This window comes from Chionomys nivalis, chromosome 19 (assembly GCF_950005125.1).
Source record: "Chionomys nivalis chromosome 19, mChiNiv1.1, whole genome shotgun sequence".
Taxonomy (NCBI): domain Eukaryota; kingdom Metazoa; phylum Chordata; class Mammalia; order Rodentia; family Cricetidae; genus Chionomys; species Chionomys nivalis.
In genome coordinates, this window is record NC_080104.1 from 42,717,858 (window position 1) to 42,731,947 (window position 14,090).

The 14,090-nt window shown below is 50.4% G+C and overlaps 1 protein-coding gene across 1 annotated transcript; it reads left to right on the plus strand.

Moving 5' to 3' along the window:
• Positions 1-13,103: 13,103 nt before the first annotated feature.
• Neurog3 (neurogenin 3) lies at positions 13,104-13,748 on the plus strand. Its single transcript, XM_057794281.1, has one exon. It carries the CDS (start codon positions 13,104-13,106, stop codon positions 13,746-13,748), a length of 645 nt encoding a protein of 214 aa, XP_057650264.1.
• Positions 13,749-14,090: the final 342 nt, after the last annotated feature.

Below are 14,090 nucleotides of genomic sequence, written 5' to 3' on the forward strand. Positions count from 1 at the left end.
CAAGAACCAGAGGAGGAATCTGGGGTCCCAACAGAGTCAGCCCTTGGTTAACACACTATTCCTCATCTGGCCTCCATAAGTCTACTTTAATTGAAGGACCACAATGCTGTTTGGGATCTTGCAGAATCAACATCAGTGCAAAGTAGCTAATATCCAACGAGGCCCCAAAGGTTTGATTATTGTGCCGGAATCCAATGCCCTCCCCAATGTACAAGGCTGAGGTCCCCTAGGGGAAGGATGGGAGAAAGATTAACAGTAAAACCTGTTGGTAATGTAGCAACTTGGTCCTTCCTCAGCAGTGCCTGGCCTTCCCTTCATTCAAGAAGCTCTGGGTCTGGGAATCAATCTCAACCTGGGATTGCTGAGGGGCCATGGCTCTCTTTTGCTATGAGTCAAGGTAGCCTCCATTCGTGAGCACTGGGATGTTTCTGCCCATACAGATGGGATGAAAATGTGACAGACTTCCTACTTCCTTCTCGGGACACCGTGATGAATTAGCCAGAGTCAAATGAGTCAGGCTGTCTCCGATCATTGCTTTGCCCTCGGCTCCACTGAACAACTGAGCGCTGCCACTTGGTCCCTGCCGCACTGGTCTTTAGCTATACCGTTTGCATCTCCCAAATGAATGACAGTAAGGTCTGGTGCACAGAGAAGAGCACAAACTACTCTCACTTTCTTAGGAAGTCTGTCTCTCACAGTAGCCACACAGGACACAAATACCGCTACCTCTGTGCCCTGCAGAACATCATGGAAGAGCAGGTTAAAAGTACCACGGGGGCTGGAGACTTGGCATGCTAACAAATGCTGTCCTCTGGGCATGGCCATCACAGATGTGAACCACAGCAGATATGGCTACTGCACAAGATGTGCACGCACACACGCACACACACGTGAAGACATGGTACAGGAGGAGGAGGAGGAGTGGGAAGTGAATATGACCACATTACATTCTATGCCTCTATGAAATTGTCAGAGGAGGAGGAAATGGTCACGGTACTATTCCCACCCAAAACTGTGCATCAACATGTTATATTACATGTGAAATTTTTTTTGTTATTTTTGAGACAGGGTTTCGCTAGGTAATCCTGGCTATTCTGAAACTCACCCTGTAGTAAAGGCTGGCCTTGAACTCACAGAGCTCCTCCTGCTTCTGCCTCCCAAGTGCTGGGATTAAAGGTGTGCATCACTTCACCAAGCTCTAAATCAGGCTGGTAAGATGTTGCTGTGGGCCAAGGGGCTTGCTGCCAAGCCTGATAACCCAAGTTCCACCCAGGTACCACGTGGTGGAAGGAGAGAACCACCTGCAAACACTGTTCTCTCACCTCCACACATGCCCTATGGCATAATGTATGTGCACACACATGCACACACACCATAAATAAATAATAAATATTTTAGGAATTTAAATAAATTTTAAATTGTTTAAAAATCTAAAAAACTAACCCCAAATACTAAGTTAAGTATTGGCCTTACTTCTGGGTACCCACATGATTGATGGAGGAGGTTATTTAAAAGGTAAAGGTAAATACACTCCATTCCAGAACCCCCTTCTCTTTGAGCATTTTTTTTTTTAGACAGGGTCTCACCTTGCAACCCTGGCTGACCTAGAATTCAACTTGTAGACCAGGCTGGCCTTGACCTCACAGAGATCCACCTGCCTCTGCCTCCTGAGTGCTGAGATTAGAGGCGTGTGTCACCACACCAGGCCTACAGTTGGCCACCTTTTGCTACGTATTGCTGTCAGATAAACTGTTAGTCCCTCCTCCTCTCTCTTTCTAATGCTGTGAGTTACTACTTTCTGCCTCTCAGCTTCCGGCTTGTGGATGTGATGTGACGGCTGCCTCAAGCTCCTGCTGCCTTGACAGCCTCACCATGAAGGCCTGCACCAACCCTGACGGAGAAGAAATCCTTTCTCCTCTCAATTGCTTTTCTCTGGGTGTTTTTTTTTTTTTTCTCGCTCATCATCAGGAAGCATAGCTAAGACATCTGGTAGACTGGAGTCTTCTGTCATGCAGGAGGAGGAAGCCTTTATTTTCTATTTGTTGTAGAAAAAAAATACTCTGACCAGAAAAGAAACTGAGGCAGGAAGACATTCCAGAAAGCAGACCACTTTACCTTAACCCAAGACTAATCACACTGGGCCAGGACCATCAGGGATTCTGAGTGAAGAGATGAACTGAGCCCTTCACCCTTCTGCCCTATATGTGTTTGAGTTAAAGAACCCACTGTTCTCCCACATCCATTGCAACAGGCCATGGGTTTTTTTATTATTATTATTTATTATGTATACAATATTCTGTCTGTGTGTACGCCTGCAGGTCAGGAGAGGGCACCAGACCTCATTACAGATGGTTGTGAGCCACCATGTGGTTGCTGGGAATTGAACTCAGGACCTTTGGAAGAGCAAGCAGTGCTCTTAACCTCTGAGCCATCTCTCCAGCCCCAGGTCATGGGTTTTTGTTTGTTTTATTTTGTTTTGTTTTTGTCATCTTGCACGTGAATTCTCCAGTGGGCTAGCTTAGTCCTCACCAGCTTAGTCCTGGTCTTGGAGTTCTATGTGCTGAGGAAAAATCAAGTCTGAAGAAATGCCTTTAAACATTATTTTTGCAGGGAAAGAAAAGGAGCAGAAGGCACACCCTCCCTACCCCAACACACGAGCAGATGTGCTGTGGTTCACATTCTGCTCTGTATTTCAGGGCAGTCGTGGGTTCATATGGTGTTTTAAGGACCAGGATGAGGAAGTCCCATGGAGCCTTTCCCCAGTTGCTTCCAGCAGAGGTAACTGATTTAGGCACAGTCAAGATTCAGAATATTTCGGACCCCACAAGAACTGTTCACACTGCTTTTCTGTAGCCTTAGCTTGATTCTCATCAACCACTAACCTATTTTGTATTTCTGTAGTTTTGTCAGTTCAAGAATATTGCAGCCGGGCAGTGGTGGTGCACACCTTTAATCCTAGCACTCAGGAGGCAGAGGCAGGTGGATCTCTGCTAGTTCAGGGCCAGTCTGTCTGGTCTAAAGAGTGAGTTCCAGGACAGGTTTCAAAGCAACAGAGAAACTCCCATCTTGAAAAACAAAAACAAAACAAAACAAAACAAAATCAAGAATATTCTAGAGCTGGCCAGATAGCTCAGTGAGTAAAAGCACTTGTCACGCAAACCTGGCAACCTGAGTTCAGTCCCTGGAACCCACATTTTAAAAAGTCAGATGCGGTGGTAATCCCAGATGCAGGCTCCTGTGGCAAGAAGGGAGGCAGCAGCAGGACCGTTGCCTGGAACCTGGGGGCCAACTACCAGGAGTTTGCAGGTTGTATAAACAAGAGACACGGTGCCTCAAAAAATAAATTGTTCTCTTAGATATCTGTCATGGCAGTGAAAAAACTGGGGGACAATATTCAGACACAACTCAAAATGTAAAGTGAATATCTGTAAGTCCAACTAACCTAAATTAAAGACTAAGTCCATAAGCAAATAGGAAGATGGACATTTTCCTATATTGAAGAATTCCAAGTAATTACATAGACATTTGTTCTTTCAGGAGGTGGGACTTAATTCTCTGCTCTTTAAGTGTGGTTGCACTTAGTGACATTAATATATATGCATGTATTGTATAAACACACACATACGGTTTTTTGAGACAGGGTCTCTCTGTATATTCTTGACTATACTGGAACTCCATATGTAGACCAGGCTGGCACTGAACTCACAGAGACCTTCCTATCTCTGCCTCCCAAAGGCATATGCCATCATATCTATCAAAAAAAAAAAAGTTTTCTGGCTAGGAGTTCACTAGCCCAGGTTGGTCTCTAACTCACTATGTAGCAGAGACAACCTTGAATGTGAACTCCTGGTTGTCTTACCTCCATGTCCAGAGTGCTGGCATGCAATCATGAACCACCATCCTTGGTTTTACGTGGGAAATGAACTCAGGGTTTCAGGCATGCTAATCAGGTACTCTAGCAACTGAGCCACACTCTTAGCTCCCGGTGACATTTTTCTAAAGATGATATGGAAGGGAAAAGAACGGACAGGCATTCTACAGTTGAGAACCTATGAGGGAGTCTATAGAGCGAGTTCCAGGACAGCTAGTACTGCTACACAGAGAAACTCTGGAGAGAGAGAGAGAGAGAGAGAGAGAGAGAGAGAGAGAGAGAGAGAGAGAGAGAGAACATCTATGAGACAGAGGAAGAAGTATATCAGTAACTAGTCAGTCAGAGCTATAGTATTACAATGTAGCAAAGATAGGAAGGAACCAAAGAGGAAAGGATACATCTCAGGTGTATAAATTACTTGTGGTTCAAACTCTATGTGGGGTTGGAGATGGCTCAGCATTCAAGAGTGCCTACTGCCCTCCTGTCAGAAGACCCAACTCAGATCTCAGAACTTATAGCAGGCATCTCACAAATGCCTGTGACTCCAGCTCCAAGGGATCCAGCACCCCCTTCTTGTCTCTGTAGTTACCTGCACACACATGTGGACGGACACACAAATACACATAGATGCACACACACACACAAATAAAATCATCTAAGTGACTTAGAAATTGAAAGAACTTTCTCCAAGGATGAAGTCCTTCTATGAAAACCACAGTTGATACCATCCATGCTCTGTGGAGAAATGAAAGCCACACAAGAGATGTGAAAATACCTAACTCACGATGCCCTGTGGGAAGTGCCATGTTAGAGAGGAAATGGAAACATAAGCATAAACGCTGGGTTCTTGACGTGTCTCATGACACTTGGTATATCATAGACATGTGCCCATAGGCTGAAAACTTCCAGGAAAAGGCTGGTATAATTTTCTCAGATTGAGGACTGCAGTAATGAACGCCACCTATAACCTGAAATGCGTTATATATAGATATAGATAGATGTGTGTGTTATCACACACTCGTGAGTATGTGTGTGAGTGCACACATAGACCCAGAGTCTTTGTCAGGAGTCTTCTCCAACTGTCCTTCATTTTATATATTGAGACAGGGTCTCCCAGCTGAACCCAGAGCTCTCAATATAGCTGCTGGCTAGTCAGCTTGCTCTAGGGATCCCTTGTCTCTGCCATCAAAGGACTGGAATAATAAGCCAGCCAACATACTTGCCAAAATTATGTCCTGGTGGCCCAGTAAGAGGTCTTCATGCTTACTGCTTGTGTGGTAGATGGCTTAGCCACCTTGGAATTTTCCCAGACCTCAAAGGGTTATTATAGCAGGCAAGTAAGTGTCCCTTGGCTGTGTCCATCTTCTTTAGAAGATGACTTCCCAATGTGTAGTCTACAACACTGAATAGTTATACCGACTCTATGGAGTCTTGGAAGAAGATAGGGTCCCTAATGGTCGTCCAATCTAGTCCCCTTCTCTAAGGAGACCACACAGTCATTTCAAGCCAGAAAATTTATCTTTACAGACAAGCTTCTACCCCTTGTTTGGAGGACCCCCGCCATCTTTGTCTGCAGAGATAGAAAGGCTGCCAAGAGCCTCGATTTTTGCTTTTTCTAAGTCATTTTCCTTAGAACCTTGGGAACAGCTGGCCACCATCTTCTCATAACCCTTCATAAACACTTACCGGACAAAGGGAACATGTAACCAACTGACCGAAGGCAGCTTGATGTCTAGGCATTGACAAGACTTGATTTCTAGCTTTCTGTGCAGACCAGAACCTCTGCAAAATCTTACGTTTTTTTTTTCTATACACATGTCTGCAAAAGGCAGTCCTCCCATCCAATAAAGTCATATGCAGGGCATCTCCTATCCAAGGACAGTTTCCAGTGGAAAAGAATGGATGAGCCATCTGCACACACCATCAGGGGGCCTTGTCTCTTAGCCTTCACCCTCTTCTTTGATATTGTCCAGCACGAGTCTAAGAAGGGTTGTTTTATCATAAGCTCAGAAGTGGAACTTAGTGTGTAATGCCTCAAAGGTGGATGGGGCAATTTAGGATCAGGCCCAGAGATAATAGACGGTAAATTCCAGCAACTTGGGTGGCTGAGCCAGAAAGATCACAAGTTCAAAGCCAACCTGGATAGATTAGTGAGCTCTTGTCTCAAAGGAAAAGAAAGAGGACCAGGACTAGAGCCAGCAGTAGAGCCCTTGCCTAGTAAGGGTATGGCAGAACTAGGGCTAGGTGAAGGGGAGGCTGGGCCCAGGATGGAAGAGTCAAGGAAGCATTCCGTCTTGGAGTTGCACAAGTCTTTTCCCTTCTCTAGACTCCAGAGCAGTAGTTCTCACCCTCCCTAGTGCTGCGACCCATTAATACAGTCCCTCACGTTGCGGTGATCCCACCCCAACCATAAAATTATTTTCATTGCTACTTCATAACTACTTCCTGACTGTAATTTTGCTGCTCTTATGAATCATAATGCAAATAGCTGTGTTTTCTAATGGTCTTTGGTGACCCCTGTGAAGGGTCATTAGACCTCAAAGGGATCACAACCCATAGGTTGAGAACCACTTCTCCAGAGGATTGAGGAGGGGGTGTTGCGGGGGGGGGGGAGCAAGAAGCTCTAGAACACCTAGGAAGAGGAAGGAAGTTTTGTCATTTATGGTTCAGAGCTGCTTCCATTCCTGGTGCCCATAAAGCCCCATAAAGGGTCCCTCCCAAAGGGTGGAGGGATGGAGATCCTGGGTGCAGACAGTGGGTTGGGGCCAGGAGAGTAACACAGTGAAAATCCCCCTCTGGGAAACTGGAATAGATACAAAGGGAGCTGCCTTTCAGTCTGGGGTACTATAGCCTTACCTGCAAAAATGTAAAGTAGGAATTTAAAAAAATTCCTTTCTGTCTCCCCTACAGATTGTGTGAACATCTAAGGAGCTGTTCCGCTTCCGTATAAATAGTACTCCCACTGAGCACTGAGTGGAATGAACAGTACTGTTGCTAAGTACTGAGGAGGAAGCTGTGATGCAGCTCAGCCTGCTGCTTCCGTTCTAGGTTAACCTAGGATTAACCTTATTTTATTTTATTATTTTACATGTATGAGTGTTTTGCCACCCAGAATGCATGTCTGCTCACTACATGCATGCAGTACCCATTGAGACCAAGAAAAGGGCGTCACCCCCACCCCTGTGAAATTAGAGTTACAAACAGTTGTGAGGCTGGGTGCTGGGAACAGACCCCAAGATGTCTGCAGGAGCAGCCAGTGCTCTAACTGCTGAGCCATCTATAGAGCTCAACCAGTTCCTCACTAGCATATGTTAAGTACTAGATTTAACTAGCAAGACGCGCAATCCACACTTACACCCAAAGGAAGCCAGAAACAGGTTGGGAAAGGGGTCACACTCACCAACCCCCCAGCTGCATGAAATGGAGGTCTGAAAGTCAGGCATGGGTAGATACTTCCAGGTGTTGCATCTGCGCCAAGGGCTGGAAGTTGGGATCTGAGGAGGCTTCCTAAACACCAGTGCCAAGCTCGTGCCTGCTGCCACTTCTGCGGTATAAAAGAAGCCATTACCCAGAAGGAAAGACAAAGGGAGACTGGATGCTGTGTTGGGGGTTGGGAGCTGTTGATATCCAAGACTTCCAAACTTGGTATATTCGAAAGGGAAATGTCAAAGTATTTCCCCTACCGCTTCTTCCCTCAGTAAGTAAGAAACCTGTAGAGGCCCTGTGCCCTAGTGACTGGAGACAGAGGCAGAACCAAGCTCCCTGTGCAGCCCTGCACACACAAACACACACACACACACAGTGTGCTTCTCACTATATTTTCACTATATTTTGTCACCTAGTCCAGGTCTGAAAACTTGCACCAACCAGTCATGAATGGAGAACTGCACACAGAAGAGCGGCAAACAATTCCTCAGGGTTATGTGGCCCCAGGTGATCACCAGAACCCAGAGTCAGGAGGTAGCCAGAGTTCAGACCCTGTGGCTCAATTCCACTCAACCCAAAGGGTCCCTATCCAGGCTGTCTTAAGGTGGGCATCCTGATTCGTCTTCCCAGAGCTCACCTGAACTTGAGGGAGGCACAAAAGGGCAAGCACCAACCTGGCGAAACTTGGAGGTGGCCTCTCTTCCTTCTCTAGCTTCCCTTGTTTATTTTTTTCTGAGTAGAGAGAATCACACAGTCTGTTTATTTCCCCAAGCCGGGCAGGCGGGAAACGGGACATATGGGCATTTTGCGCTCCGCATCTGTGTCCTCAGTCAGGGGTTTCTGTGGATGCTTGCACGTGTGTGTGTGTGTGTGTGTGTGTGTGTGTGTGTGTTTGGGGCCAGGCGCTGGGAACAAACGTGCATCTGTTAAAGCTGACAATAAAGTCCTAGAGTAAAGCTGCCAAGATTGGGGCATTGGGGGGCGGAAGACAGAAGGTGGAGGAGAGTTGGAATCTCAAAGGCGAGGCCAAAGCACCCGGCCCAGGTATTATGTCGGGAGAAGGTGAGGCGAGCAGCTGCTCCTTCTCGCGGGGTGTGTATGGGAGCGAGAGTGCATGTGCGCCTGAGAGGAGTACACACGAGCTGCCCGACATATGTCGCCACAAATCACAGTAACTGTCCCTCCTCCCACCTCCCACTCCCCGCGCAGTTCCTGACCCAGCGCAGAGCTGGAGAAAGCGCTGAGAAGAGGCGCTATTTCAACAGGTGTCTGGGTGCGCAATGCACCTTTTCAAGCATTGACAGGCGCGGCTGGCGGCAGCAATAATATGGACACTTTGTTTCCTGGCTCTGCGCGCGAGCTGCGGGCGCCCGGGGGGAGGCGGCTCCAGGCAAAGCGGGGGATCTGGAAATAAAGACCTCGGGTGCTCCAGAGTGTCCCAGCCCCTCTCCTCCCTTTGTTGGAGGACTCCCTGGGCCGAAGCTCCCTCGTGCGCTCTGTGGGGTAGCATATGGCGCCCTCTCACCTACCCAAGAAAAGGAACCAGCCACCCATTCAAGAGCGCACGAGCTCCCAGGGCCCCCGGAGGGGGGAGTCACTAAGGGAATGGCCCCTCTCCTAAAGCCAGTGAGCAGCTCGCCTTATCTGTCCCCACCCAACCTCCACCATGCTCTCAGCTGGCGCAGCAGCCGTTGGGTGGGGAGCAATGCGCTGGGCAGCACCAGCCCGCGGAAGCGCCCCAGCTCTTGGCAGATGAAATATGGGGTTGGTGAGCCCCTGGAGACCATATGCTTTCAATAAAAGAAGACAAATAGGACCGAGATAGGCCTTGCAGCCAACCTGTTATAAATGAGTGGCAATTGGGCCAATGTACACGGGGGCAGGGCCCCCGGGGGGGAGGCCTGCTCAGTGCCAAATCCATGTGTCAGCTTCTAGGACAGGTGTGCCCAGGGGCCAGGGGCCAGATCTCCCCCCCTTCGGGTTTATCACGGCAAAGGTAATATTGTGCTAACTATGAGTAAACAGTCATTGTGAAGACCAAGGAGAGTTTATCAGAGGCGAACTAGTTAGGGGGTGGCTTAACAATAAAGTTGCTCGCCTTAGGAGCAGGTGATGGCTGGTTGCGCTGACTCCCGCCGGAGATGTTTTCCAAAGCACCCCGCTTTACAATCTCTTGTAATTATTTATTAAACGAAATCTATTTATTATTATTTTAGCAAACACTGGAGACAGGTGGGGCTTTCTTTTCGTCGTCTCCTTTTGTTTGAAGGGCTGTTTGAAGTGGCCAGTCTCGGTCCCGGCAGCCTCGCTCGCCAGATTTTTGTCTTCCTCTCTTTCAGGGCCAAAGCGAAGGCGAGAGAAAGAAGCCCCCTCCTCTGACAAGCCATTAGCTATTCAACTTCCCATGGAGGCCCCCCTCCTCGCTCGATCCTCAAAGAGCCCCCAGGCAAGGCTAGCATTACCCTCGCCCGACCGCAAGACGCTAGGGCCAGTAGCTGCCTAACCCTCAATTCCAATCTGCCTGCCGCCTCCAGGCGTCTAACTGTCGCCTCTCTCTCAGAACCCCTCAGGTCCCCAAGCAACTCTAGGTCTTACAAGGTGGAGGAACACAGGGGTTCTGGAGGCCTCGGGGCGGTGGATGGATGACCCCATCACTGTAAGAACAGGTTTTGCTCGGGGACGCAGAGAGCAATTTTACAAGTACAATTGGCGCGCACTGCGCAGTCAACTGCGCCTCCACCTCCACCTCCAAAAATCCAGGGATTAACTTTGGAGAGGGGTCTGTGGGTTCCTGGCAGCTGAGAGAGAGAGAGTATGGATCCTGAATTTCTAAACTTCTAGGACTCATAGACATTCAGCTCGGCCTCCTGACTAAATGAAGACTGGCAAGGAGTTTGGGCATTACCCATGCGCACTGCCCCTTCGCGGCGCGTTCCTTACCCTGCTTTTTGCGCAAAAAGGCTGCTGGCTGCCGACAAGCCCAGAAGAGCCCTGAACCAGAGAGACAGTGAGGAAACTGCACAAGAATTCCAAAAGGGCCTCTACCTATCAAGAAATTTTACCAAGAACCCCCAGGATTCGCCCTAGCTGGGGAAGCTCTGCGCTCTAGCCAAAGTCCTTTAGACTCACAGGGCAGGACCCAGCCAGGTCAAGTCCTGTCCCATGTACAGTCACAGGATAGATGACAGCTACAGATGTAGGCTGCTTTTCAGGAACCCAGGGGAACCCATGATCGCTTGGGTCCCCCTAGCAACCTGGGTTCCCTCCGTGGAGCCTGATTGGGTCTCAGGGCCCTAAGGATGCCTTTTAAGTCATTTTCCCAGTTTCTGATTTTCTGGGGTTGGAGGGGAGAGATAATTCAAGCAAAGCTGTGCTCGGGGACAGAAAAACAGAAAGTTCGACCATGCTTGGTGCTATTTCCTTTGTCTAGGAGGGTGGGCCATGACTTCTGCACTAATCTACTCTGCCTGTCTTCAAAGACTCAGACATCCTGTTCTCTGCATTTTGGGGTCTCTCGTTCTTCCCAAATCATGGCAACCAGAACGGGTGTGGGGGGGGGGGCAGTGTCTAGGATTAAGAAGCTCAGCTTCTGAATTCTTCATAGTTCTTAGAAGATTTGCTGTGTGACCTTGGACAAGTCACTTTCTTCCCGGGGACTTGGCTTTTTCATCTGTAGAAAAGGGTTTCAAGTCCCCATTCTGAGACCAGAAGACAAGCTTGAAGCAAGGCACAACCTAAAGGAAGACCAGCAGCAGAAGACAGAGCCTAAGAACCCCGCGCTCAGCAGAGTCTGGCCTTGTCCTCAGATTCAGTTTCTCAACAGTGGAGAAGGAAACCCCCCTCCTCACTCAGGATCATTTAGAGTCCATGGGGATAGAGCCATTGTCCTCACCCAGTCCTACAACCCCCTCCTGCTGAACCCCAAGTAAATCATCCTCTGCCTAGAAGATTCTGTGCTGCTCCCTCCCCTCCTCTGCATCCCAGGCAGTCAGAGGCCGACACTAGAGCCCGGTCACGGACCTACCTCTCGACCCTGACCCCATCCCCTTGTTCTCCCAACCAGGGCATAGCCCCTTCTGCAATTTCCGGGAGTCTCGGAGTAAGAGGACATTTTAGAAAGAATAGAGCTACTGCCTAGAGTCTTAACTCCCAGCCCCGGTTTCCTCGCAGCCGCACACTGGAAGAGAGAGCGGAGAGCAGCGGAAGCCACAACCCCTCACCCTGAGTGACCGGAAACAGAAGACCACGGGGTGTCCAAGGCGGAGACAAGAGGGGCGGGTCTGCAGGGAAGAAAGGACAGGCAATATTTTCAAGGGTCGCAGGAAAGATTTCCAGGCAGCCTTAGGAGGGACAAATCAGAAGGCTTGGAGAATCCCTGCCCTGCCCTATGTTCACCCACAGTTCAAAAGTGATGGGGGGCGGGGCAGGAGGGGGGCTAGACTAGGTGAAACTGGCGGCCCTCTCTGGTCTGTGATTGGGCAGGAGGACTAAAGGGGACGGAGAGTAGATCCGTTTTTCTCCCAGTGCCTGCACATCATGGCACTGAAGAGACAAAAAGGCTAACCAAGAAGAAGCCCCCTGACCTCTTCACACCACCTGCCTCCTCGGGGTCAGGACTTCCTCAACCCCAGGATACCGTCTGTCCCTGAGGGGGAAGTAGTGGGGTCTCCCTCTGCACTCCCTCCACAACCACCCTCGCCTCTGGAATGGAATCCACTCTCTGATGAGGAGGATGGTGGGGGTTCTCCACGGCTGATCTGGGAGTTGGGGGAGAGCATCTTGGCTTCTTTGGACCTGGACACCGCCAAACGATGATCTCTGCGTAAAAAAAGACTTGCGCAGAGCCTTTTCTAAGTCACTCTGTCCTCCCTCCCAGAATAGAGAGGATCTGTAAAACTCTACTCACACACATCCCCTCCCCCCACACACACACAGTGGCAGCGAGCTGGGTAGCACTTAGAACTGATGGGCGCTCCTCCAAGCTGTCGGTCAAGACACTTGACTCCTACTTTGATTGCTGGTTGATTCAGGCAAGCCGCTTCCCTCTCTGAGCCAAAAACTCGCATGTGTAATACTCAAAGAAGAGGCTTTCCCTACAGGCACCCCCAAACCTCCTTCATGCTACCAAGAAAGCGTCTGAACAGATGCCAGGGGGAAAGAGGAAAAAGCAAGGCTGTCCGCAGCGGCCAGACCTGAGCCAGACGGGGCTCTTCTGGCTGGGCGAGGCTCTTTGAGGAACTGAGAGTTGCTGGGACCGAGCCCGCGATGGGGTGGGGTGGGGGAGCAAACAGAGCACTGCTCCCCCCCATCTCTGCCCTTTGTCCGGAATCCAGCTGTGCTCCGTGGGTGGGGGTTTAGGGGGGAGCGGCTCGCGTGGCCTGGCCCCTGGGCCCCTGCTGCTGATTGGCCAGTGGTGCAGGCAGCAGCCGGGCAGGCACGCTCCTGGCCCGGGCCGAGCAGATAAAGCGTGCCAAGGGGCACACGACTTGTAGCTCAGGAAATTCCCCTGGGGCTCAGGAGGGGACCCCCTAGGAGCTTCTCTTCTGCTTCCAGACGCAATTAACTCCAGGCGAGGGCGCCTGCAGCTCAGCAGAACTTCAGAGCGAACAGAAGCACTCAGTTGTCCACTGCTGCTTGACACTGACCGACCCGCCGCTCTCTATTCTTTTGCTCCGGGAGGACTAGGTAACAATTAGAAACCACCAAAGGGTAGATAAGGGGCAGGCGGTATCCCAGTCCCGCGTGGCTTGGCCTCTAAAGCAGAGACTGTCTCACTCTGACCCTTCCATTTTTTCCCAACCACAGGATGGCGCCTCATCCCTTGGGTGCGCCCACCGTCCAAGTGCCCCAAGATACCCAGCAACCTTTCTCCGGAGCTTCAGACAATGAAGTCCTCAGCTCCAAATTCACCCCACCAAGCCCCACTCTCATGCTGAGGGACTGCTCAGAGGCAGAAGCGGGTGACTGCCGAGGGACCTCGAGGAAGCTCCGCGCACGGCGCGGAGGGCGGAACCGGCCCAAGAGTGAGTTGGCACTGAGCAAGCAACGACGAAGCCGGCGCAAGAAGGCCAATGACCGGGAGCGCAATCGTATGCACAACCTCAACTCCGCGCTGGATGCGCTGCGCGGTGTGCTACCCACTTTCCCAGATGACGCCAAACTTACAAAGATCGAGACGCTGCGCTTCGCCCACAACTACATCTGGGCACTGACTCAGACGCTGCGTATAGCGGACCACAGCTTCTACGGGCCGGAGACCACTGTTCCCTGTGGGGAGCTGGGCAGCCCGGGAGGTGGCTCCAATGGGGACTGGGGCTCCCTCTACTCCCCAGTTTCTCAAGCTGGCAGCCTGAGCCCTCCTGCCTCGCTGGAAGAGTTCCCTGGCCTGCAGGTGCCCAGCTCCCCCTCCTGTCTGCTTCCGGGCACCCCAGTGTTCTCAGACTTCTTGTGAAGAGACCTGTCTGGCTCTGGGTGGTGGGTGCTGGCAGAAAGGGAGGGAGCTAGAGCCGCCGAGGTGGGAGGTAGTGGAGGCTCTCAAGCATCCTTGCTCCTTCTGGCTCTCAGTAGCCGGGTCCCTGGCCCCCTTGCTGGTTCAACCAGGCTCTCCTTACAGCTTACAGCACCCTGGCTGCTGCCCATGCAAAGCAGGCGAAAGCAGGCATTGCAGGCTGCTGTCTTCTTAAATCTCCTCTGTGCAGCATCTTCAAACTCTCTTTCAAAGCGGATAAGAATGGTAGCTCTCCACAAGGGGAGACTCTCAAACTTCCTGGTGACCTTGCCCTCATTAACATCT

Bases quoted from the DNA above. Each gene is read 5' to 3' on its own strand.
- Neurog3 (XM_057794281.1), top strand. From the start codon at position 13,104: ATGGCGCCTCATCCCTTGGGTGCGCCCACCGTCCAAGTGCCCCAAGAT.